General features: G+C 39.2%; 1 protein-coding gene across 1 annotated transcript in view; it reads left to right on the top strand.

Annotated features, from left to right (window-relative positions):
- The window catches only part of LOC126277960 (glutamate dehydrogenase, mitochondrial), a 151,636-nt gene that overhangs the window by 107,255 nt on the left and 17,693 nt on the right, over window positions 1–26,688 (top strand). Inside the window, exons 2-7 of the mRNA XM_049977582.1 lie at window positions 5,385–5,585; window positions 5,838–5,924; window positions 6,607–6,794; window positions 15,129–15,245; window positions 25,667–25,828; window positions 26,063–26,267. Of these exons, the coding sequence (XP_049833539.1) occupies window positions 5,385–5,585; window positions 5,838–5,924; window positions 6,607–6,794; window positions 15,129–15,245; window positions 25,667–25,828; window positions 26,063–26,267 (960 nt within the window). The remainder of the gene's footprint in view (window positions 1–5,384; window positions 5,586–5,837; window positions 5,925–6,606; window positions 6,795–15,128; window positions 15,246–25,666; window positions 25,829–26,062; window positions 26,268–26,688) is intronic.

The following is a 26,688-nucleotide window of genomic DNA, read 5'->3' as shown; positions in this document are numbered from 1 at the left end:
TTCCTGCACGCCCCGTCACCTTATGACTGCTTCGATCGTCATATTTTCACCTGGCAGAAAGTGGAACTGTTTTTGTTTTCAGCATGCTCCGTGAGGGTACTAATTAATGAACATATCTACGAACTTTCAGCGGCTGGCCGCGGTGGTCTCGCGGTTCTAGGCGCACAGTCAGGAACCGTGCGACTGCTACGGTCGCAGGTTCGAATCCTGCCTCGGGTATGGATGTGTGTGATGTCCTTAGGTTAGTAATTCTAAGTTCTAGGGGACTAATGACCACAGCAGTTGAGTCCCATAGTGCTCAGAGCCACTTGAACCATTTTTGAACTTTCAGCGTCGTGCAAAGTATACAGCCCGCGCTGCAGCTCTCGGGGCACCATCAGTTTAAATATAACTACGTAGTATTTGCGAAGGTACTTCCTATAGTCGTATGTAGTGAAAGACGTGGTACAGTGCTGAAAGCCTTTCGGAAATTTAGGAAGACGGAAACTATCTATTCAACTACATATGTTGTTTCCAAGATGTGTTTGAATAGATCCGCGCTGATCTCCTTCGAGAAAAGCTTGTTTCCCTTCTTGTTGTTTGACCTCCTAATATAGTTTGTGGTCCATCAACCGATATTGGTCTGTAATTGTGTGCATCCGATCTTCTACTTTTTTTGCAAAAACAGGGGTGACATTCGCGCTTTTGTAATCACGGGGGCCTTTACGATGCGCAAGAGATTCTCATTACATATGAGCTACGAAAGGAGCCAATTCCGCAGCGCCTTCGGTGTAAATCTAAGCGAATTCCGGCAGGACCTGGCGCCTTGTTCGCTTCGGAAGCACACGTGTTGGTCCAGCCAGCAGCAGTTATCGCATAAACGCGCGTGGTAGGCGGAACTCTTGTCGCGTGAGATAACAGGTGACGGAGGTGTCACGCGCTGCCTCCGTAACCAGCCCGGCAAGCCCGTTTGACACTTGTCCGGCTACCGTCTGTACGGTACCGTGTAAACGGCCGTAGTAGGGAGAGCTATGTGGAGGTTGCCACTCCTATCCAACACAAGGCAGCCGTGGAGCTAGCGGGCACCCCACTGAACTGGACGACTGTTTCGCCGATAATTGGGCATTTGCAGACATTGGCGCCTTCGCACATCTCGAGCACGGCGCGGCAGTCTTCCAGGCAGTAATAGCGTGTACAGTAGTGAACTGGTTCTAAGGTCATTTGACCTTTTTAATTATTTAGGTACCTTATTCTCATGGCTCCGGAAATAGACATTGAGCGATTAATTTCCGTGGTGCACTAACGCCAATTTCGTGGGACAAAACTAGACAGTTACGAGGACAGTATTCACGCAAGAGAATATGTGGATCGATTTGTTCAAGGAATTGAATGGCCCATTTCGAAACATGAACAAGGAATTATATCAGTACCTTTAGTAAGTTAATATACTAAATGATATTTTATTGTGCTATTTACAAAAGTGCTATCAACTGAGTGAAGTAGCAACAACCTTCCAAAAAATGAATTTTAGAGAACTGCCAACTTACAGAACCAGTTCAAATCGACCATATTCGTCACATTTGTTTAAATCCGCCACACACTTGTCGAGCTGCATGGACTTGGTTAAGTAAAATTAACGGTACTACGTCTTCCGTTTCAAACACTTCTGTCGTGCACAAAATTATACAAAACGGCACAGCCGTTTACAGCTTCTACAGAGAAATTGAGGTTTTCTAGTTAAAAGAGGTTTGTAAAATTGTGCGTTTGTTTCAATATTAAATATAAATAATAGAACAAATTCCTTTTGAAACTTTTGAATGATATGTTTCTATATCTCTCTGTTCCGCAGTTGTTGGTTACCAGTGACTCATGATACGCCGATTACGAAGTATGAAGAACTTGTCATATACTGAATCAGTATTCATTTCACTTACCTGGTGGCGACAGGCTGCATTTGCATAGGTTGAGTAGATTCTCTGAAAAACATGTTCTTCAGCTGTAACGAATCCTTCAGTCGCCCATGTTGTCCATGGAACGGCGATATTGCTATTCAACCGTCCTGGAAGAACATTCCACGATCGCAACTGAGCTCTTGAAACAAACCGTGAAAGGCCCGCATTCATTCATTCATTCTTTCCCAAATTAGATGAATCCGCAGTTTTCGTTTCCTCCTTTCTAAACAACGGTAAACTGAAACCCATTCTAGCTTTTGTTCACATTACACTTCGCTGAGACACTAAGAAGGAAGAAAATAAAGGGATAGACCATATCGTGCCGTGCACAACCGGTATGCCGTTTAGGCAAGTGCCGGACAAGTATAAAATGGGCCGAACGGCACAATGCACACATAAGTGAAGGGGTAGCGGACAGGAGTTAGCAGCACATTGGGATCACAGTGCCAGGACACGTGAGATATTTGTGCTACAGTACAATGGCAAACATGCCGTCCAGACCAGACCCACAGTGCGATGCATTCCATATTTTGGAACTTGTAGATACTGGATGCTTCTTGGAAAGGGAGAAGAAATTAAGCGTATTAAACCTGTATTGCTACCGTTTTCAGAATACATACATTGTGTCTGAGAGATGTTCTGTATGGTGTTACACAAAGTGAAGGACATCATTTGGAGATCGTCAACGAACTGCTGTCAATGAGATGAAATATCAAACCGTTTATACACATAGTGGAAGATGTTCAACTGTGTTGGTGGTTTGGACGATAAAGACATGAAAGTAATCTACGTTCGATATGACTTAGCGAAATACATCAATTATTTTAGGTGTTTTGTTGGCATTTGCGGATAAAAATAGTATGTTTGTGATCATGGAGATAGATGAATATGGACTCCCCATTCATAGACGAGCATTTCATAGCACTGATTAGCGACAAGCTTCGCAACCAACACCTCAGTGTACTTTAATGATGACCATTGCTAGGTGTACGTTTCCTTTCTGTTTTGTGGCAGACAGTGTGTCCCTCTTCATGTAGATGTAATGAAATCAGTATGTGGAATCTGTTTATTAATGAGCTAAGAACATGCAGCAGCAAGTTTTACAAGAGGACAAAAATTAGCACAATGTGCACTTGATATGTTAACATAAACTATTAATACGAGGTTGCATTGCAATCCTACAAAACCTCTAACTGTTTAAGGTATTTACATAAACAGAATATTACTCTGATCTGTGACGGGACATCAAGTCTTCAGTGCCGCAGTACCATAATAGGAAAGCTAACAAATATTTAATTAAAACCTCAATGCTTTCTCAAATGTATGAGGGTTGCCCAGAAAAGAGTGAGCGCACCAATTTTGCGTCACTTCTGCCAGAGTACCTGCAGGACAGTTTGAAAATGGCGTCGGCAGGTGATGTACATTACAAGCAATGTGCCGTCATTGAATTCCTCACTGTAGAAAAAGGAACTATGGGGAATATTGACAAACGTTTGTGCAAAGTCTATGAAGCGTCTGCTGTCGACAGAAGTACAGTTAGTCACTGGGCACAGAGGGTGAGGTCACCAAAAGGCTCCACGATTTACAGAGGTTGAGGAGACCGTCCACGGCTGTCACACCTGACATGTTGCAGCGAGCTGATGTTATTTGCCATTAAAGGATGCCATTTGTGGAAGGCATTTTGAGGATGATGAAGTTCTTCACACAGTGAAGCACTGACCCCACAGTCAGGACAAGGATTGGTACCAACAGGGCATACACCTTCTTGTTTCGCGCTGGAGGAATGCCGTAGAACAGGTTGGAGATTACATGGAAAAATAGGGTGTGTAGGTAAAACACCATTCTTTCATGTGTGTAATTCTCATTATGTTCAATAAAGAATTGCTGAAGAAAAAAAAAACTGGTGCATTACTTTCTGGGTAACCCTCATATATTGAAGAATGTCTTTCCACATACTTCCTGAAATACTCTTTAGTTTCAGAATGGCTATTACATTCACTAAACACTCATATGTAGAACATTGTTTGCACAGTGTTCCCGGTTATGGATTAGCTGCTTCACTTAGACACGCACTGATGTAGGTTTTATGAGAATTTATTTTAGCAGATAAATTTGTTAGGTCTGAAACTTAAAAGCACCCTCAGATGGTAGTCCCAGAATCCATCAAATGATGTGCACACTATTTGATGAGATGATGAAAACGGCAGCATGCTACTTGGACACCTCTGCCATGTGTTGCTTTGGAGTGGCGCCTGTGGTTGAAAATGAGCATCGTGCTCCCAGAATCCATCAAATGATGTGGCACACTATTTGATGAGATGATGAAAACGGCAGCATGCTACTTGGACACCTCTGCCATGTGTTGCTTTGGAGTGGCGCCTGTGGTTGAAAATGAGCATCGTGCAGATGATGAAGGGACGTGACACAACATTAACACGTGTGTGACTCAAAATAGCCACGTCTCTCCCATGACTCCACTGCATGTTTGTACCATGCCTATTCTGCATTCATTGGGTCTTATGCTTGAGTTCTTCAAATATGCTGGTGTACAAAACTTCAGCATGATGTCACTTGGCAAGTAACAAAGCGTGATGAAACTTGGACCATACTTAGAAAGAACTACTAATTTGTTGTACAGATAGGTAACTAAAAGAAATACACAGATGGGCATAAATGACACATGTATTCAGACAATAATTACATTTAACTCATTGCTTTTTATGATGGTATCCTGGGCATTAGAAAACAAAAGACATGGTTCTTAGTAGGGAACACAACTGCACTACTCAGTGAAATATTTGACTAATTCCAATCCTAGTTTCTAGCCATTCATGGCTGATCATAAGATGAAAGTGTGTGAAAGATTTACAATATAATTGCAAAACAGTATAAAGCTATTTATCTTGTGGCAGTAACGTTATTTTGTAACCACAATACATTCCAGTTGTTTGCTTCGTGATCTTCAGACAGACATGGTTTTTTTTTACATATCTATTCCAGCTGGATACAGTCAAGAACGCACTTTAATTGTCTTCCTGCTCTAAACAGTTACTTTATTCATAAATGGCACTAAGGTTGCAGCAAAAAGATACCTAAAGCAGTTCGTACATGTCAAAATGCGAGTGTTTAGTTGATAAATTTTTGAGATCTGTTTTAAGATACAGTCAAACTTGACACAGTTATCAACTGTTTGCAGTGCATCTAGGATATTTTGTTTTGCTGCTTGGAAACAATTTTCAGATTTGCAAGACTTTTAGTTGTGACACATTGTCTCTCTTTCCATAGCAAGGTCTGTGGCAGTTTCTTTGAACTCCTGAGCAATATTTCAGAAACTATTCATTCTGCAAATGTTTGTAGCTCACATGTTGATAGCTTTAAATCACTCCATAATGATTATAGCAATAGCTCTTTTAACATAACAATGATTTCATAATTTTTGTTTGTTTGTTTCAGGTATTAGGTACTCAGAGGATGTTACGCGAGATGAAGTAAAGGCCTTGTCGGCTCTGATGACATTCAAATGTGCCTGTGTGGACGTTCCATTTGGTGGTGGGAAGGCAGGGCTGAAACTGAATCCTCAGAAGTACAGTGAACATGAACTAGAAAAAATTACAAGAAGATTCACTCTCGAGCTGGCAAAGAAAGGGTTCATTGGTATGTTCGTAATTAACTAACACTGGAAAAATTTCTCATATGTGTAATTTTATGTAATATTCATATTTTTGTCTTGAATATTTTGTGCTGCTGTTGGTTTTGACAAGTATATTAAAAGGCCATGCAGACAAACACATTATTTTACAAGGCACTTGCAACCTTAAGTTTGATTTATCAATGTTTGTAAATCTGTTATCTGACATTGTTGTTAAACTCTTACAGGTGTATGTAATTAAATTATCTGTATTTCAGGGCCTGGTGTTGATGTGCCTGCTCCAGACATGGGTACAGGAGAACGAGAGATGTCTTGGATTGCCGATACGTATGCCAAAACTATTGGTAACTTCAGTTTCACACTATGGGAATAGTTTCGTATTATTAATTATAATCACTTCAAGCAACTGCTGGACTCGTTCTTGAATTAACTTTACAGCTAACATTTCATACACTCTGCCTCACAGGAAGCCATTGTTGATAGGGCACTAAAATCTAACTTCCGTTTCTGTTTTTAAAATTGTAAATTGTAATTAGCTGTATCACTTGTGATATAGTAAATCTGTTGTATTTCAATCACAGATGCTGTGTTGTAGATTTATAGACATTATTCTCATGTCACCAATATGTTTTAAGTACTGCTGTAGTTTCTAAATTACCTCATGACAATCATTCCAAAACAAATTATAAGTAAAAGCTGTTTTGCTAACTTTAATGAAAAAATGTTATGCCTTCAAATATAACAGGAATATACTTCTAATTGTAATGACAGATGGCAGTACATGGAGCAAAGAGTCTCAGTATGACCTCATTCCAAATTGCAATGCCACAAACAAATGTTCTATGGACACTTATATGTATTCTTGGAAACTGCTGGGTAATGGTTTTTAAACTGTATTGCAATTGTGCAGGCTCAAAAGATAGACATTAGCAGAAAAACTTCCTAAGCAATAAAGGCAAAATTATTGGTGAAAATTTGCAGTGAACTACATTTAAAAAGAATAGTAAAATGACTTCCTTATTGCAGGTCACTTGGATATCAATGCTCACGCTTGTGTTACTGGAAAGCCAATAAATCAAGGAGGAATTCATGGAAGAATTTCTGCGACTGGGAGAGGAGTTTTTCACGGTCTGGAAAACTTTATAATGGAGGCAAACTACATGAGCATGATTGGCACAACACCAGGCTGGGGTGGAAAGACGTTCATTGTGCAGGTAAGTGGTGCTGAGTGTCAGGTTTCTAGCATATTGGTTTAAATTTGATAGCTTTCTTGCATTTATGTTGTGAGAAGTCAGAAATCTGATAATTTGTTCCTCTATAGAAAAGTATCGTACATCGTTCACTGCTCTGGTTGCTGTACCCGAAAGCTTTAAAAGTGCATACATTGGTGTGCTTTAATATCAGTAACTTTAATAATTCTCCACTATATATCGAGTACCTCATACTGACCAAAGATTGTGGAATGAGTTCATCATGGCAAACAGATAAATAGAGCATAATTAAAGAAAAATTGTTATTTAATAATTTTATTGCTCATTTTAAGGACTGAAATGACTGTTAGGTAGTTCTGATTTTGGGAGTAATTTGGAGCACATGTATGTCAGCATCCATCACAATGAAATTACTGTATCAGAACATCCTGTTATTTGATTACTAAACATGCCGTGGGATGCAATGACCTCATTTCAGACTACCACTCTCGCAAGAGTTGTGCCAAATGAGAAACAGTAATATCATTTTGTTAGAGTCCAGGATGAGAATTACCTGAAGGTGAGGCATTTAATCTGGAATACATATTGCAGATTTAATGAGAAAAAAGAATTGTTCCTTTTTAGAGATGTCAAGGTGCATCATTATAGTCAATGAAAATGTTTATAGTTGTAATTCTTGAGGCCTCCCACCTTACCACTAAAAGCAGTGCAGTGGACAAAGTTTCAGCATTGCCCAAAACAATGACTGTCCTCCAGCCTATGGCTGCGGAGGACAGCACGCCGTTGTGGAGCACACTGCCTGTGTTGAGCATTGCCAACAGAGGAGAGGCAGAGGAAGGCCTTGTTCTACTGCTAGGCCTCACACCAGGGGCAAATTCAGCAACTGAGATGATGGAGGTGGAGCAAGGTCTTGAAACTGCCCAGCTGATGTAAATGTAATCAGTACCAGCACAAAGCACACTGCCACAGGCACTGCCAGCAATTCCCAAACTCCACAAACAACAAAAGGCCTCAAGGAAAGGGACCAGGGTCCCACAGATGCCTGACAAAGATGACTTCATGAAGCTGAAATGCAAGCACACTGACCAGGGTTTTAACACTTGCCGCAGCATACGTCAGTACTGTCACCCAATTCACCAACCTTACCATAGAAGGTGAGGGGACCACGGAGAATTAACATTACACGATGATGCCACCACCAGTCATCATCCAGTGGACAGGTGCCTTCAGAATTTTAGGGCAGAAGATAAAATTGCTTGGGAAGGATAACTTCACAACTCTCACGACAGGAAGCAATCTATACAAAGTTGCGACATACTCGATCAAAGACTACAAAGATCATGGACCTCGTGGAAAAGGAGGCCTGGCACTACATCAACTACTACTCAGAGCCAGTGAAGACACTGAAGATAGTCTTCCGGAAGCTTTGCTTTAGCATGGACCCTGGTAGAAATGACCTACAACATTCGTGCTCCATTGCACATGAAGTCATCCAGGGACAACTTGTGACACACCACTTTTTGTGTTTAAACTTGCTGACAGCATGGGAATCAGAAAGACTGAACTAGTTGGAGCCAGTGGGTAGTGTTGGAGTTACACAGAAAATATTTGCAGAAGAGGAGACCCAGTGCAGTGCTTAAATTGCCAGGGCCTTGACCACATTTGGTATTGCCAGATGCCCTCACACTGTGTGTAGTATATGGTTGAGCCTGTCAGCTGGGAGTAAACCCAGCTAAGATGATCACTCATATACTGTGTACCCGTGTACTGGATCCTGAAGACAGACCTACCACAATGCTGCAACAGCCAGGGGAAGTGCAAGGTGAACTACCAGGGCTGCAGTGCCCTCCAGCATGCAGCCGCAAACTAGAGATGATGGCCCCATCCAAGCCAGTACAGCAGGGAAGGAGCTTACACTGCAGCAACAGCAATGAAACAAGCAACAGCAATGAAACAAACACCAGCTAGGCCAGGCCATGAATTCCCAGTTGCCCCCACAAACATCCAAGGCATGGACATCAAATGGAGCATATGTTTGCCATGGCAGACTCAATTGGGAGTGGACCACAGATGGATCAGCCAGCCCAGCAGGATGGACCAAAGGTTTGACCACCACACAAAGCTGCCACTCCACAAACTGCTGATAGACTAGCAGATGGCACCTTGCCAGGAGAAACCAGCTGTGACAACCAAAGCTGCAGAGCTAAGGACGATGCTAAGAGTTCTAATAGCTCATTGTGCAGATTCTGCAGCTGATCATTGCTGCAGTGCAGGCAGCCACCCGGCTCAATACCATACTAGCACCCACAACACCTAGACGTGGCTAATACACCACTCATGAGCCTCACCGTTTGCATGTGGAACACACACTGCATAGGAACACAAAACAGCAAGTTTTGGGAATTGCTGCACGATGAGACTGTGTACGGCAGCTTCACCACCGAAACCTTAGTCAAACATGGAATCGATGTGCGGACACCAAACTTCTGTTGTCGCATAGACAGAGAAATTGTAGGCAGTGAAATAGCGACAGACGTGCAAACATCATTGTGCCAGCACCCAGTACAGTTGTCTCCACTGGAAGCAACAGCTGTCACCATCTGCATCTTAGCGGGCCAAGAGATCTCCATTACAATGTACCATCAGCTGAAACATCTCCTGTAAGCGAGGGACTTAAACACATTGCTGCCTGTGTATACAAACCTATTTATTTGCAGCGAATTCAGCGCCAAGCATCTGGAACGACACAATAGTGGTGGGTCCATATGACCCAAGGCACTACCCACATCACAGCCTCCATGATGCCTCGGACACGGCAATCATCAAAGTGGTTGCATACGATGTTGTCATGACCATGTGTGTAACCCTGTTGTTGACTAAGAACACATCTGCCTGGTAGAGGACAGGCTACTGGTGTTCATGAACAACAGGAATGAAACAGATCTCATAGAAGACATCACAAAAGAACAAATGCAGTACCAACTACTACACCTCCAACTCAGGACAGCAGGGGGTAGTAATGTGACAACATACTGAGGCAGCTGCTGCCACAAGTGGTAAAGTAGTTGACAAAGATCTTTCAACTCCATCATTAGGACCTACAACTACCCATCTGCGTAGAAACATGAGGAGGTGGTAACCATTCATAAGGCTAGCAAAGACCATAGGCTGGTGCAGAACTACCGGCCCATCAGTCTGCATCCTGCAGTCTCCAAAGTGTTAGAGAGACTCTACACCAAGCAACTGCAGCACCATGTTGGGGATGGTGTGCTCAGTGATGAGCAGGTCGGCTTCTGAAGAGGCCACTCAACACAGTGTCAACTCTTGCGTCATGTGGGGTGCGAATGGGAGCACTGGAGTGGCGTATGTACCTTGAGGCAGTACTGTTGGACTTCTCCAGAGCCTTCAGCAGCATGTGACATGACAGCCTCATGTACAAACTTCTGATCCATGGAGTAGCAGTGTCACGTGTGTCTGTTCTGATCATACTTGATTGGGTGCACCTTCCACATGCATGTGGCTGATGGGGAGTGTACATCACACAACATAAAAGTGGGAATACCATAGGGGTCTGTCCACACCTCTCCCCTCTACTCGGTTTCCACAGCAGAAGTCCCAAAGGCACCAACTGGCACTCTGTGCAGATGCTACCACAATTTTTACTTTAAGCATGAACATGCAACTGGTGAGATGCCTGCAATGAAGTGGGAGCTTGGGCCACCAAATTGCAGCTTAAGTTTAATGTGACCAAGAGTCAGACTGTGTTACTCACCAGCCAATAACTCAGTATCACCCTGGACTGATGCCTAACGTGGAAGGTGCACATCAGGTGGATGAGGAGTAGAGCACTAGAAAGAATGGACTTGTTCTACCCCATGCGTAAGCCCACTATGACTGCTGCATTACATTGTACTTGGCCCTAAACAGGCCAGTGTTGGTTTATGCCACTGTAGTGTGGAGCAAGGTCGCCAATATTTTGCTGGAGACATTGCAGACAACACAAACAAGGCACTGAGGCTAGTGCTACACCTACCACGTGAGTTAAGCACTGCAAAGCTGCACAGTATTGCCAGAATCCCGATGCTGAAAGATCTGTTGTGGCAATCTGTGAGGAAACTTTAAAAGTCAGCGTGTAACTTGAAAACCAGTGTTCATTTCAGTGGCATTTTAAAGACTAGGAATTGTCGTATGCAGAGACTAATAAGAATATTGTTCATTGTGTGTTTGGTGTCCACTGATGGTCATTGTAGCCAATTTGAACATCAAAGTGCTCACTGATAAGTGAATATTTCCTGAAGGAAAACAAAATAGTTTCCTTCACAAGAAAAACAAATTGACTGACTAGGAGACAGGTAATGCTTTCTGCTGATATCCGTGCAGTGGAATATCCCTGCTCAGTGTCCAGGAAAATTGTAGTAAGGGTGCTACTTAATTATTCTCACGTACTCCACATTAAATTCTGAAAGAATCATGTTACTATGGATGTGATTAAGTTTTTTCAGTAGTACAGAGGTGACGGCAATGAGTTAAGATGCAGTGCAAGGCCTGTGTTAGAAGTGCTTTATCAAATAGTTGTCAGGTGATGTGATGCAGTTGTAGGTAATGAAGGTTACTGTGGTCCATATGAAACTAACGGCTTGCAGTCTACTTAAACATGTTGAAACACACAAAGTGCAAGGCTTTAACTGCCAAATAAGAAATTGGCTTAAAAGGCAGGCTCAAATAACTAATTCTACACACACAGTGTGGAAAACTGCCTACAGTGTAGTGGTATGGTTCAAATAGCTTCACAGAATTGGTAAGTTTAATACGAGGTTTTATTCTTGTCATACCAGAAAAATCTGTTGGGTGTTAATTGCTTCAGTTATTTAAATTTGTAATATTAGTAGATAGCACATCCAGAAATTGAGAGAATCAACAAGCTTAATTGAAAGTTTTTTTGTTAACTGTTCTGTGATCTATTGCACCAGACACAATGCAGCCCCACTATGAATACTGTTCTAGGGTGTAGGACAAGTTAGTTGCAAGTAACCACTTGGAAATCACCTTGACTGCTGTCATTGATTAGAAGCTTGTTTTAACATAGGGATTTGGTGACAAAATAATTCAGTTGAAATGTGTGTACTTCAACCCCCAAAACAACTTAGAATGATCCAGAATGAACAAATATTCATACTGTGACATGATGATGATGATGATGATGATGATGAAGAAATAACACAGAAAAATGAAACAAAACATTTAATATTCAAAAGTGAATTTTAGTTCAAACTTACTTCCATAATAATAATAATAATAATAATAATAATAATAATAATAAAAGTGGCCACTTGTGAAACCAAACTACACAAAAGCGTATCAGGTCACATATAGATTCTTAAAGAGCATTCTGTCCCACTGAAACCAACAGTCAAACCTTTCTTTACTCTGTAGGTGGTCCATTCTTTCTATCAACTTCACAGCAGTTCCAAGCCAATCACTTTAGTTTTTTTATTGTTTGGCACTACCTTCCGAATGGGTGTATTGGAAAGGCTACCAAGAGACATGAACCAGAGGTGCTGGAGGTACCTAAAGTATTATCCTTTCCTGTGGATACTGCCTCCTCTACAGTGAACAAAAGATCCATTACCACACATGTACTTGACTGAGTGCTGTGTCAGTGGTAGGTCCAGGGGCTCCATACCTCAACACACCCATCCTCCTAACCAACAAGTTCAGGGTGCTGTACCTTGTTGAGACTGAACCAGTCATACCTTTCCTCCACTGTCAAGTCAAATGTAGCAAAGGATGAGAAGGCCCACCTTTTGCACTCATTGTGCATGCCTTGAGGCCAAATTAAACACGTTGAAGAGGCTGTTCTGGCAGTCATTGAGGGAAATGTTGCCAACCAATGCAGATTGTGGTACACATTCAAACTAACTATGCCTGGTGTGTGGGCTCCATGTTAATAATCCAATAATTCCATGATTGGGGGAGTAGGTTGAGTAGACCAGCCTTGCCTATGGAATTCCCCAAAGCTCATTGCCTGTATCTTGGTCCCCAGAAATGATCGTGGCACCTTGGTTCTAATTAGGGTGGAAGGCTCGAACCAGATACTTTCAAGATTCTGTAAAAAAACTAAGCTGAGACTTCCTGGACTTGAGCCATAGGGTTAACTGTAATGTCCTCTTAGTGTGTCAGGTGTGAACAACATATTGAAGATTGCTATTCAGTCCATAGAATGGTAAACTTTGGAGACAACGAAGAACTATCGTAAGAATCAAGAAAGGGTATCCATTGCTGAGCGTATTAAAATCCTAGTAGTTAACTGCTGAAACTTTCACAGCAATGTGTCAGAGTTTGAAGTGCTGTTTAAAAGCAGTGAAGCTCACAAAATACTGAGTACAGCAGTTAGATTTTTATGGAAAACCTAAGTACAATAAAGTCCCAAATTAATAAACCCATTTCTAAGGAAATTCTACTTTTAACTAGTACAGGGTGGGGCAAATAAAAGTGGCCCAGATGAGGGGATACGATTGAATGTGAATTTATGCATATAACTACACCGTTATGTGCACACCACATGTAAGCCCACCACGTGATGCACACTGGTTCAGAGTGCTGGGCAGGCTGTGTCGATGTCAGTGGAGTAGTGCAACGGAAACAGTGGTATTCAAAGTGGAGCAGCGGATGGTCGTTGAAAGTTATGTGAAACAGTGTGGTCAGTTGTTTGATGAGAAGACACTGGGAAACAGTTGCAATGACTAAAATTGAAAAAATCCCCAAGGTCCAACTGTAAAATATTGTAGTTAGCTCAAACGAAAAACTGTGGTCGTCAGTTGGGAGAAAGCACATGTCTATTAGGAAGGGTAACAGAAGTGATCACAAAATTCCCATCCAATATCCTTCACTTTCATCTGTTAATAAATCTTGGAACACACAAGCTCAAATGTAATGAGGTATCTCGAACAAAATTACCTCCACGCCAACCATCATAGATTCTGAAAAGATTGGTTGTGTGTGAAACCCTACTGGAGCTTCTTTCACATTACATCCTGAAATCCATGGTTGAAAACAGTCATGAAGATGCAATATTTCTTGATTTTCGTAAAGCATTTGACTAAGTACTACATTTGCACCAGTCATCGAAACTATGATGGTGTGAAGTGACATCTGAAATTTAACTGCAGTGAGGATTTTATGGTATAATGCAGCATGTTACCTTGTCTGGAGAGTCAGCAACAGAAATATAACCCTCGGGGAAGTGAGCTGGAAATCTAGCTGTACATATTATATATTAATGGCCTTGCAGACAATATTAATAGTAATCTCGGATTTCACAGATGATACAGTTATCCATAATGAAGTAATACTACCTTGGAAAACCTCCACAACTGTGCTATCACATCTTATCAGGGTGTCAAAGTGGTGCAGAGATTTGAAACTTTAAATGTTGAAAAATATGAAAATAGGCACTTCACAAAATGCAAAAAGTAGCATCCTTTGACTGCAGTATCAGTGATTAACAATTGGGGTCAGTAAATGGATAAAAGTAACTGGGTGTAACAGTTTGGCGAAATATGAAATAGATTGATCACATAGGCTCAGATTTAATAAACCAGGTAACAGACTTTGCATCATTGGTAGTATACTAGAGGAATACTGCCATCTACAAAGTGGATAGAGTAAAAAACATACTCACGTGACCCATCCTACAATATTGTAAAAGGATATGGGATCTCTGTGAAAAAGGAATAACAGTAGATATCGAATGAAGAAAAGGACACGAAAGAAAAAAGGTCATCAGTTTGTTCGACCCATGAGAGAGCATCAGAGAGGTGCTGCGAAAAACTGCACTCGCAGATGATGGAAGATAGATGCCAGCTATCCTATTAAAACCTAGTTAAAGTTTCAAGAACTTGCTCTAAGAGAGGGATTTAAAAGCATACCACAGCTCCGTAAGTGTGAGTATTGCTTCCATAAGAATTTTGCAGACAAGATTAATTACAGCATGCACATAAGTGTGTGAGCAGTCATTATTCACATTGGTGTATGAGCAGTAGTTATTCACACACAGCATATGCAAATGGAATAAGACAAAACCTTAACATAGGGTAAAATGGAAAGTACATGCAGTGATTTGCAGATTATAGATTTAAATTTAAATTTGTACCAGTCACGATGATATTTCATTATGATAGCCTTATTTTCATTTGATAGCAACTTTATCACCAGTGAATCTTTGGACATAAGAGTATCTGCCACAACTTACTGTATCAATACAGTAATTGTTGTCCATGTTATGTATTCTGTTTTTATTAAGAGTTTCAAGAATTAAGTATGTTTGTTTTCTTTCAGGGATTTGGTAATGTTGGTCTTCACACTATGAGATATCTGCATCGTGCAGGTGCCGTGTGCATAGGAATAATTGAAAGAGATGGCTCGATTTACAATCCAGAAGGAATTGACCCAAAGGTAAGAAAGGGAAATTGTATTTCTTATTTTGTTGGGAAAAATGATGTAGACAATTATTGAACTATACAGTAGAAAGAATGTAGTAAATAAACATGAATAATGTGCAGTGAATTTCTTAGAACACAATATATCTTATAGCAAGCAATACATGATGGTAAAATAATGAAAACACAGGAAAGTGTTAAAATATACCTGTAAATTACCGGCAATTGTGTAGCTGCAGTAGTGCAATTACTTTAAACTAGTCATATTTGCACATAATGTTGTGACAGAAGGAATAAATTAAAGTATCCTTATCTGGAAAGTTTGGTAGTTGTCTAAGGCTGAAAAGTGACCCAGGTTAAGCTGCTGGTTGATGCATTTTTCTTTCAAATGAATCTTTCACATCATCAATTTTTTACCACCAATAACAACTGATAAACAACCAGAGCTACTCCCCAACCTTATCATTGCAGTGTGCCTTCTGTATAGAAAAGTAACAATAAGTAAGTTCACAAAATTGAGAAAAAGTTAACCAATTCTATTACTGCCATTAACAGATGTTCCAATATCAAAATTGTTTGGTTTGTGTGTTAATAAGTCATTAAAATCTTGTTAAAGTTTGTGAATGTTGGAACTATTTACATTTTGAGTGGTTGACTGTAATGTTTTCCAGAGACTTCTGTTTAAAAAATTTTACATACTTTACACAAAAAATTGCGTTACATGAATGAACTGCTGCCTTCTTTATTCTGAAACTATTGTATTGGCTGAAGAGAAAAGTGTTAATTTGTACGAAACCATAACTTTGCATAAGAAACTACGTGATGAAATATCTGCACATCATTAACTTACTTAAAATGATACATAAGTAATAAATATGTTTAATAGAAAGAAACATTCATAAGTAGATACTAAAATACAGAAACTGCAATGTATTGCATACTTTACTAGAAATGTATCACCTGGTCCTTTATAAATTTGGTACCTGGTATTTTGTTAACCAGCTACCCCATAAATCAGGAAAGACGTCCTTAAATAGCTAAACATGGCAGAAGGACAAATGCTTTTTAAGGTTGGTTAGTTATATTACTTGTTCCATGGATCATGATTCGTAATGATGTGGAACGTGTCAAAGTACACAAGATTCATTTATCCCAAATAATCAATGTTTGTCTTATATACGGTACAATTGTTAATGCTTACTGTATTTCTTTGGCCTATGTCTAAAAATTCATCTATGGAGTAGAAGGAGTTGTCATTCAGGAATTCCCTTAACTTACTTTTGAATGCCGATTTGGTTGTCTGTCAGACTTTTGATATTGTTTGGCAATTGACCAAAAATCTTTGTGGCAGTATAATTCACCCCCTTTTGTGCCAATGTCAAATTCAATGAACGGTAGTGAAGGTCACCCTATCTCCTAGTATTGTAGCTGTGGACTGTGCTATTAATTCTGAAGTGATCTGGGTTACTAACAACAAATTTCATTAGGCTGTATATATATTGTGAAGCTACTGGCAATATCCCTAATTCTTTAAATAATTGTCTACAAGATGATCTTGGATGAGCCCCAGACATTATTCTGATAACAAGTTTTTGTGCAATAAATACCTTCTTTCTTAGTGATGAATTGCCCCAAAAGATGATTCCGTAAGAAAGCAACGAATGAAAATATGCATGGTAAGCTAACTTAATGATGTGCTTGTCTCCAAAATTTGCAATGACACTAATAGCATAGGTAGCTGAGCTCAATCGTTTCAGTAGATTGTCAATGTGTGTCTTCCAGTTTAAATTCTGATCAATACAGACACCCAGAAATTTTGAACAATCTGCTTTAGCTAAAGATTTTCCCCCACACTCTATATTTATTTCCGGTGTTACGCCTTTCCCTGTACTGAACTGTATGTACAGTGTTTTTTCAAAGTTCAATGAGTCCATTTGCGGAAAACCACCTAATAACTCTTTGAAAAACATTATTTGCATTTTCCTCAGCTGATTCTTGATTTTTAGGCTTGATTACAATACTTCTGTCATCTGCAAAGAGAACCAAGTTTGTATCTTCATGAATATAATTAGGCAAGTCATTGACATATATTAAAAACAATAAAGGCCCCAAGACAGAACCCTGTGGTGCCCCATTCTTGATACATCCCCAGTCTGAATAATCTGATGCCCTTTGTGTACTATGTGGGTTTACTGTTTCAACCTTCTGCATTCTACCAGTTAAATATGAAATGAACCATCTGTGTACTGAACCATTCATTCCATAGTACTTCAGCTTATCTAAGAGGATTTCATGGTCCACACAATCAAAAGCCTTAGAGAGATCACAGAAAATCCCAATTGGTGATGTCCTACTATCCAGAGCATTTAAAATTTGATCAGTGAAAGCGTGTATAGCACTCTGTTGAAACACCTTTCAGAAAACCGAACTGACATTTTGTTAAAACGTTATTCCCACTAATGTGTAAAGTTACTCTTGAGTACATTACTTTTTCAAACACTTTTGAGAAGGATGGCAGAAGTGAAATAGGACGATAATTGTTGACGTCTGTCTTGTCACCTTTTTTATACAAGGGTTTAACTATGGCATATTTCAATCTGTCAGGAAATATTCCCTGATTCAATGAGCTATTACATATGTGGCTAAGAACTCGACTTATCAGGTGTGGACAAGATTTTAGTATTCTATTGGAGATACCATCAGTTCCATGTGAGTTTTTATTCTTAAGTGAATTTATTATTTTCTTAATTTCAGACGGTGAGGTGGGTAGGATTTCAATTTCATTTGTTTGCACCGGGAATGCCTCTTTCATATAGAGTTCTGCCCTATCTGGTGAGCAGCTGGTGCCTATATTTTCCACTACATTTATAAAATGATTATTAAAAATATTTTCAACCTCTGATTTTTCATTTATAAGCTTTTCATTGTGCTTAACAGTAATACTGTTGTCCTGTGACCTTGGTTGCCCTGTTTCCCTTTTAACTATATTCCATATTGTTTTAACTTTGTCATCAGAGGTGCTAATCTCAGACTTGATACACATACTTCTGGATTTTTTTTATAACTTTCCTTAATATATTACAATATTTCTTATAATGGTTGAGCTTTTCTTCATGTCAACACCTGGCTGAAACTGACTTAAGAGTTCATGGTGCCCTCCATTGGTAACACTGGTATTCAATATGGTGTGGGTTCACCCTTAGCCTTGATGACAGCTTCCACTCTCACAGGCATATGTTAAACCAGGTGCTGAAAGGTTTCTTGAGGAATGGCAGGCCATTCTTCAGAGTGCTGCACTGAGGAGAGGTATCAATGTCAGTTGGTAAGGCCTGGCACCAAGTCAGTGTTCAAAAACATCCAAAAGGGTTTCTGTAGGATTCAGGTCAGGACACTATGCAGACCAGTCCATCACAGGGATCTGTGTAGTAGGCTTGGTGACTTCAGTGTTTTGCATGATTCTACCCAAGATACGGACTGGTTAATCAGTACTGTATCTTTTATTTCATAGTCTTCAGTACATCCTGGGATTTCGGCAGCATGTATGTTGTATGATACTGATCCCAGGGCACCATTCATGACAGTATCAGGTTTTGCATTCCACATTTGATTGACTTTGATGTTCTAATAATTATTTAAATTTGTTTGTAGTTGCCATAACATTACTGCTCCTATAACGTGGGACTAAGACATTAAGAGGCAAGATAAATTATGTGGTTGATGTAAAACATGTCTATGTTGTTAGCTTTTAAGGTTTGGTCAGTATGTATTTTTTGTTAGTGCAGGAATTTGTTACAGCCAGATAATGTGATCACTCTAGATGTGTGATAACATAATTTGTCTGAGATTTTTTTATATGTGCATCCTTCTGATTGAATGGTTGAGGTACTTCGGCTGTTCACTTATGTGAAAAATGGAACACAAGCAGTCATCCTTTCAGTGTTATTCTTTATATATCTACCAGTTTTGGTGTTTCAATACACAATTTTCAGGCCTTAATTAATGCTGAGGTGGTGAACACCAATCTTATACACAATTCGATCAGTAGCTAAAATCTGTGAACAGGTTTCTGTAAACTACTGTAATAGCGATGTTGTCTCAGCAATCATCAACTACCAAGCTGAGCAACATCACTGTTACAGCAGTCAATGGAAACCAGTTCATAGATGATGTCTGCTGATGGGATTTTGTATATGATAGGTGTTCATCCCCTCAACATAAGTTAAGCCAAGAAGAAAAAGAAATGAATCACCAAAACTGGTAGCTATATAATAAATAACATCAAAAGGACAGCTGCAGGTGTTCTATTGTGTTACATTTGTTGGAGAGATCAGGTATACCTTGATCTGTGAATTTTATGACTATGAAGGTATGAGCACACTTCATTGTGCTTCTTGAGGAATCGATTCTCCACCAAGATTCAATAGTCTGATGCTATGTGGTGTGTGTGTGTGTCTACTCCATAAAGTAGATATCTGTTGTCTTAAGTGGTGGTTTTGCATTGCTACTTTTACATATTTTTTTCTAGTTGTTTTTACTTAAAGCCATATTTTTTGTAGCCAGTAAAAGAGCTTCAGTCTCTACTCCCTATCAGATCCAATCATGACTGTACAACAAATAACATCTATTTGTCTCTCAATTCACCTGCCCTCCTTATGTCACACACACCTTGTCAATTTCACCTCTGGTCTACACGGTCACCCTACTATAGTATTCTTGAAATCTTTGTCTGGCTCATGCATAGTGCCTTTGGAATGCCCACTTCTCTCATCCTTATCTTCACTCTTCCTGCCTCTTAGACATTTCTTTTGCCTCTTTGTTTGCCTGTTTTCCTTTCCCATCATTCACACTGTGCTGTGTGTTTTTGTTCTTCCATTTTTTTCGCTGCTTCTTTCAGTGTCATTATTTCCTATTTACCAAGGTACTCATAACGTCCCCAAATTTCTAGATTTTTAAATATTAATAATGATAATTGGCCTGGGAAAATAATAGGCCTCCGGTATGGTCTGCCATTCGTAAAAGGCGACGAAAAGAACAAACCACTAATAGGGCTAACCCCCCCATTTAGTGTGATTAGTTGGTTCAGGACACAACTAAAGAAGCCTCGGACAAGCGTCGTCATGGTCGGGGACGACGCTTGAACCCTATGCTCGCCCACAATGGTAACGACACTGCTAGCCAACTGGAAAATGATTTATATCCAAATAGAGGTGTTTTGCAGGATATGCTTCCTGCAACCACCCTAGAAGGAAAACAGACACAGGATGAGATGGTCAGATGAAGTTAATCGACACCTCGGGTTCTGTTATTACCAAGCAACAAATCTAGGAACCAACACAAATGGATACAGATCACAAGTATACACAACATTTATTACCAGATACTCAGAATTAAAATTTTTAACAGAACAATGACTAGCTGATCAGATCCGTGTAATAATAAAAAATAACAGGATACCCCAGTCAGAATTAGAACACATCAAACAACTTGTACAACAAATATTGGAACAAAGTAATGTGCAATTAGAAGAAAAAGAAAATACAGTAATGGACTTCAACATCTCGGAGCAAACAAACAAAGAACAACACGCATCAATTAAACAATCAGAGGAAAACGAAATCTTAAGACAAGCCACCAGAACAAGCACAAATAGAATTCGAAATCACACACGTTAGATATAGCTGAAAATTTTCAGCTTACATATATAGAATACAAAGACACAAATACAGACATTAGACCATTCTTGCATAGATTGCCAAATAACCCGCAAGTCGAAACAACAATAACAACTATCAACACAATCATACACAACAAAATAAATGAAAACAGAACTATGGAAGAGTTAAAACTACTGGTTTATATAGGAGCACTCATAACACTAAATATACACACTAGGCAGAGATCAGAACCAACCAACACACAGAAGAAACCCACAAAACCAGCATGGCAACACAGGCTACAGATCAGAATAGAAAAACTGAGAAAAGACATTGGACAGCTAACACAATTTATAAGAAATGAGATATCAGACAAAAAATGAAAAGGGTTAGGTAAAATCTCACAACAAGAAGCGATAGGGCAATTAGATGAAAAGAAGCAGAAATTACAAGCATTGGCCAAACGACTTAGAAGATACAAAAAAAGTGAAAATAGAAGGAAACAAAACCAAACATTCAACACAAACCAAAAGAAATTTTACCAGACAATAGATAACACACACATTAAAATAGACAATCCACCAAACATAACAGACATGGAACACTTCTGGAGCAATATATGGTCAAACCCGGTACAACATAAGAGGCATACATGGTGGATAGAAGCAGAAACAGACACATACAAGATGATACCACAAATGCCTGAAGTGATAATTTTGCAACATGAAGTCACCCAAGCAATTAATTCTACTCACAATTGGAAAGCCCTGGAAAAGATAAAATAGCAAATTTCTGGCTAAAGAAGTTCACCTAAACACATTCACATCTAACTAAATTATTTAACGTGAATATAATAGAGGGAAACATTCCATGTGGAAAAAATATATCTAAAAACAAACATGATGTGACTTACCAAACAAAAGTGCTGGCAGGTCGATAGACACACCAACAAACACAAACATACACACAAAATTCGAGCTTTCGCAACCAGCGGTTGCTTCGTCAGAAAAAGAGGGAAAGAGAGGGAAAGATGAAAGGATGTGGGTTTTAAGGGAGAGGGTAAGGAATTACTCCAATCTCGGGAGCGGAAAGACTTACCTTAGGGGGAAAACAGGATAGGTGCGCACGCATCCATCCGCACATACAGAGACACAAGCAGACAAATGTCTGTGTATGTGTGGATGTGTGGATGTGTGTGTGTGGATGTGTGTGTGTGTGTGTGTGTGTGTGTGTGTGTGTGTGTGTGTGTGTGTGTGTGTGTGTGCGCGCGCGCCAGTGTATACCTATCCTTTTTTCCCCCTAAGGTAAGTCTTTCCGCTCCTGGTATTGGAATGACTCCTTACCTTCTCCCTTAAAACCCGCATCCTTTCATCTTTCACTCTCTTTCCCTCTTTTTCTGACGAAGCAATTGCCGGTTGCGAAAGCTCAAATTTTGTGTGTATGTTTGTGTTTGTTGGTGTGTGTCTATCGACCAGCCAGCGCTTTTGTTTGGTAAGTCACATCATGTTTGTTTTTAGATATAAATTATTTAACAGTTATATTGCAGATGCATACACATTCCCTGATAAACTTACACATGGAATAACTTATCTGAAACCTAAAGATCAAGCAGACACAGCAATCCCTGCAAAATATCGCCCCATAACATGCCTACCAAAAATATACAAAATATTATCTTCAGTCATTACACAGAAGCTAATGACACATACAACACAGAACAAAATTATAAGTGAAGAACAAAAAGGCTGTTGCACAGGAGCACGAGGATGTAAAGAGCAGCAGATAACAGATGCAGAGGTGACATATCAAGCTACACTACGCATACATTGATTACCTAAAAGCTTTTGCTAGTGTACCCCACTCATGGTTACTACAAATATTGGAAATATACAAAGTAGATCCTAAATTGATACAGTTCCTAGACATAGTAATGAAAAATTGGAAAACCACACTTAATATCCAAACAAATTCAAATAACATCACATCACAGCCAATACAGATTGAGCGTGGAATATAACAAGGAGACTCATTAAGTACTTTCTGGTTCTGTCTTGTTCTGAACCCACTATCCAACATGCTAAATAATACAAATTATGGATACAATATTACTGGAACATACCCACACAAAATCACACATTTGCTATACATGGATGATCTAAAACTACTGGCAGCAACAAATCAACAACTCAGCCAATTACTAAAGATAAGAGAAGTATTCAGCAATGATATAAATATGGCTTTTGGAACAGACAAATGTAAGAAAAATAGCATAGTCAAGGGAAAACACACTAAACAAAAAGATTACATATTGGATAGCCACAGCGACTGCATAGAAGTGATGGAAAAAACAGATGCCTATAAATATCTAGGATACAGTCAAAAAATAGGAATTGATAATACAAATATTAAAGAAGAACTAAAAGAAAAATATAGACACAGACTAACAAAAATACTGAAAACAGAATTGACAGCAAGAAACAAAACAAAAGCTATAAATACTTATGCTATACCAATATTGACCTACTCATTTGGAGTAGTGAAATGGAGTAACACAGACCTAGAAGCACTCAATACACTTACACGATCATAATGCCACAAATATAGAATACATCACATTAAGCAGAAAGGAAGGAGGAAGGGGATTTATCGACATCAGAAACCTACATTATGGACAGGTAGAGAATTTAAGAAAATTCTTTATAGAATGAGCAGAAACTAGCAAAATACACAAAGCAATCACTCATATAAATAAATTGGCTACACCACTACAATTTCTTAAACACCTCTACAACCCTTTTGATCACATAACATCGGCCGGTCAGTGTGACCGAGCGGTTCTAGGCGCTTCAGTCTGGAACCACGCGACTGTTACGGTCACAGGTTCGAATCCTGCCTTGGGCATGGATGTGTGTGATCTCCTTAGGTTAGTTAGGTTTAAGTAGTTCTAAGTTCTAGGGGACTGATGACCTCAGATGTTAAATCCCATAGTGTTCAGAGCCATTTGATTTGAACCACTTGCCATACAACATAAACTAATAAAACAACACGTTCCCACATACAAGTATGCACCACAAAATGTACTGGTTATACTGGAACAGAACCATTGTAACAGATAAAACACCACCACATAACAAACCTGACATCATACTCACCAATAAAAAGAAGAAATCAACACAACTAGTCGAAATATCCGTATCCAATACAACAAATATACAGAAGAAAACAGGAGAAAAAATTGAAAAATACATCCAACTGGCTGAGGAAGTCAAGGACATGTGGCATCAGGTTAAAGTTGACATTATACCAATTACACTATCAACTACAGGAGTCATACCACACAATATCCACCAATACATCAACACAATACAGCTACATCCAAACTTGTATATACAACTACAGAAATCTGTAATTATTGATACCTGTTCAATTACCCGAAAGTTCCTAAATGCAATGTAACATATACCGTACAGTTAAAAGGAAGTCACGCTTGATCAAGGTCTGCGTCACTTTCCATTTTTGACCAGACATAACGTCTGAGAAAAGAAAGAATAACAACAACAACATGAACAGTTGCTGCTGTGGCTACTGTTTCGAAACAGACATATTTTTATTTAATGCTAAAGAGACTACATGAAACAGTTGTTACAAAGCCAGCTTCTATGCTTCAAAAGGGGGGGGGGGGGGGCTGAAAAAGGAGGCAACTTGCATTCTGCTGTTGAACAAGTGCATTGTATAATCAAAACTCACTGTTAAAGTGGAATGTGAGGATTTATTGTGTGACTCATATGTTGTGCTGAAACATAATAGAGGTTGTAATTCCAGTTAATTAATGAGTATAAACTGATCTGTAGATCAAACACAACTACCAACAACAAACTAGGGTGCAAAGCAGGCATAACAAGATTGAGATAAAAGAAGTGGAGTACAGTAATGTATAAAAAGAAAGAGATGTAAAAATGTAAGGAAAAATTTTAAAAAAGGATCAACAAAAAGAGGCGAAGTGTGAAACACAACAGAGAAATGCAGACAGTGGTACTGTCACAAATACTTAGAATTTTATAAACATTAGCCAACAGGTTTCATAGTAACTACATCGTGGATGAGGTATGCTGCAACTGCTGGGCAATTTTCTGCGTGTGTGGTGAAGGCAGATGGCGATATATATAACCCCCAAAATTCAGCATTCCACACACTAATGAATTCTATTGTACAGTTCTTTTAACAAAATTATTTTTTATTGAGATTGATTCACAGCTACTTTTTTTAGCTTCTGTGAAGTTTGGAAGTTTGGAAGGTAGGAAATGAGGTACTGGCAGAAGTAAAGCTGTGAGGGCGGGTTGTAAGTTGTGCTTGGGTACCTCAACTGGTAGAGCACTGGCCCATGAAAGGCAAATGTCCAGAGTTCGTCTTGGTCTGGCACACAGTTTTGATCTGCCAGCAAGTTTAAATTTTTTGTCTGAGGGGTTAGATCATTTCATGTTGTACAGTTGTAACTCTTTCGTTTTGCATCCAAGATATTGTACTCTGTTGAATGTGCAAGAATCAGTCATGATTCTCCATGCATGTTTCCAGTTGTTATTTACACTTACATATATCTTTTGTGCTGACAGTCTTCTGAGCAGTATAAAAAATGAAATATTGTGATAAGGATTATAAATAAATTGAACTTCTTAAGCAATATGTTTTTTGCCTTGAAAATGATTTATTCTCTTCAAAGTTATGTTTCAGGTGGCATTTCATACATAAGCAGATTTGATGAATATTGCTTTTTCTTTTATTGCAGCAATTAGAAGATTATCGTATTGAAAATGGAACTGTAGTAGGGTTTCCTGGAGCACAGCCTTACCAAGGAGAGAATCTTATGTATGAGGAGTGTGATATTTTTGTCCCTGCAGCTATTGAAAAGGTTATCACAAAGCAAAATGCTCATCGTATCCAAGCAAAGGTATTGTCTTATATGCAGCACTTTGAACCATTTCTCAAATTTAATAATTATTCTAAACTCGCCTTGATTTATTTAGACGTAACATAGGTTACATTGGGTCCAGATTTGACCCCCCCCCCCCCCCCCCCAAAAAAAAAGACATAAATGCAATTGATTCTTTCGATTTACTTCTAAGTTATATATTGTTTGATTTTTTTTTTTCCTTGTTAGTTACCATCCTATATACTTTCACAGATTATTGCAGAGGCAGCTAATGGACCTACAACACCAGCAGCTGACAAGATACTGATTGAGCGCAATATTCTTGTAATCCCTGACCTCTACATCAATGCCGGTGGTGTCACAGTATCTTTCTTTGAATGGCTGAAGAACTTAAATCACGTATCATATGGTCGGCTAACCTTCAAGTATGAGCGGGAGTCTAACTACCATTTGCTCGGTGAGTGGAAATGAATATTTGGTTGTTAACAATAACTTTTGTGAAAAATTGTTAAATAATCATGAATTCTTCATGACATGTTCTGCAGCAGTGCTTTGATAAATGAAGGTGACATTTTAAATCTTCCTGTAGTAATTTCATTTGTTCACAACTATATTCAGCCTTCTACGGCACTCTAAAGTGATACTGTGGTTCTGTATTTAAAATACATTTACATCATTACATTTCTTTTTTGAAAATAATATACACTGAGGTGAAAAAAATTGTGGGATACCTCCTAATTTCGTGTGGGCTCTAATTTTATGCGGTGCAGTGCAGCAACTTGACCTGGCATGGATTCAACAAGTTGTGCCTGCAGAAATAGTGAGCCATGCTGTCTCTATTGCTGACCATAATTGTGGAAGTGCTGCCACTGAAGGAT

Source organism: Schistocerca gregaria, chromosome 6, assembly GCF_023897955.1.
Source record: "Schistocerca gregaria isolate iqSchGreg1 chromosome 6, iqSchGreg1.2, whole genome shotgun sequence".
Classification (NCBI taxonomy): domain Eukaryota; kingdom Metazoa; phylum Arthropoda; class Insecta; order Orthoptera; family Acrididae; genus Schistocerca; species Schistocerca gregaria.
This window is presented reverse-complemented; position numbering and strand designations above follow the sequence as displayed.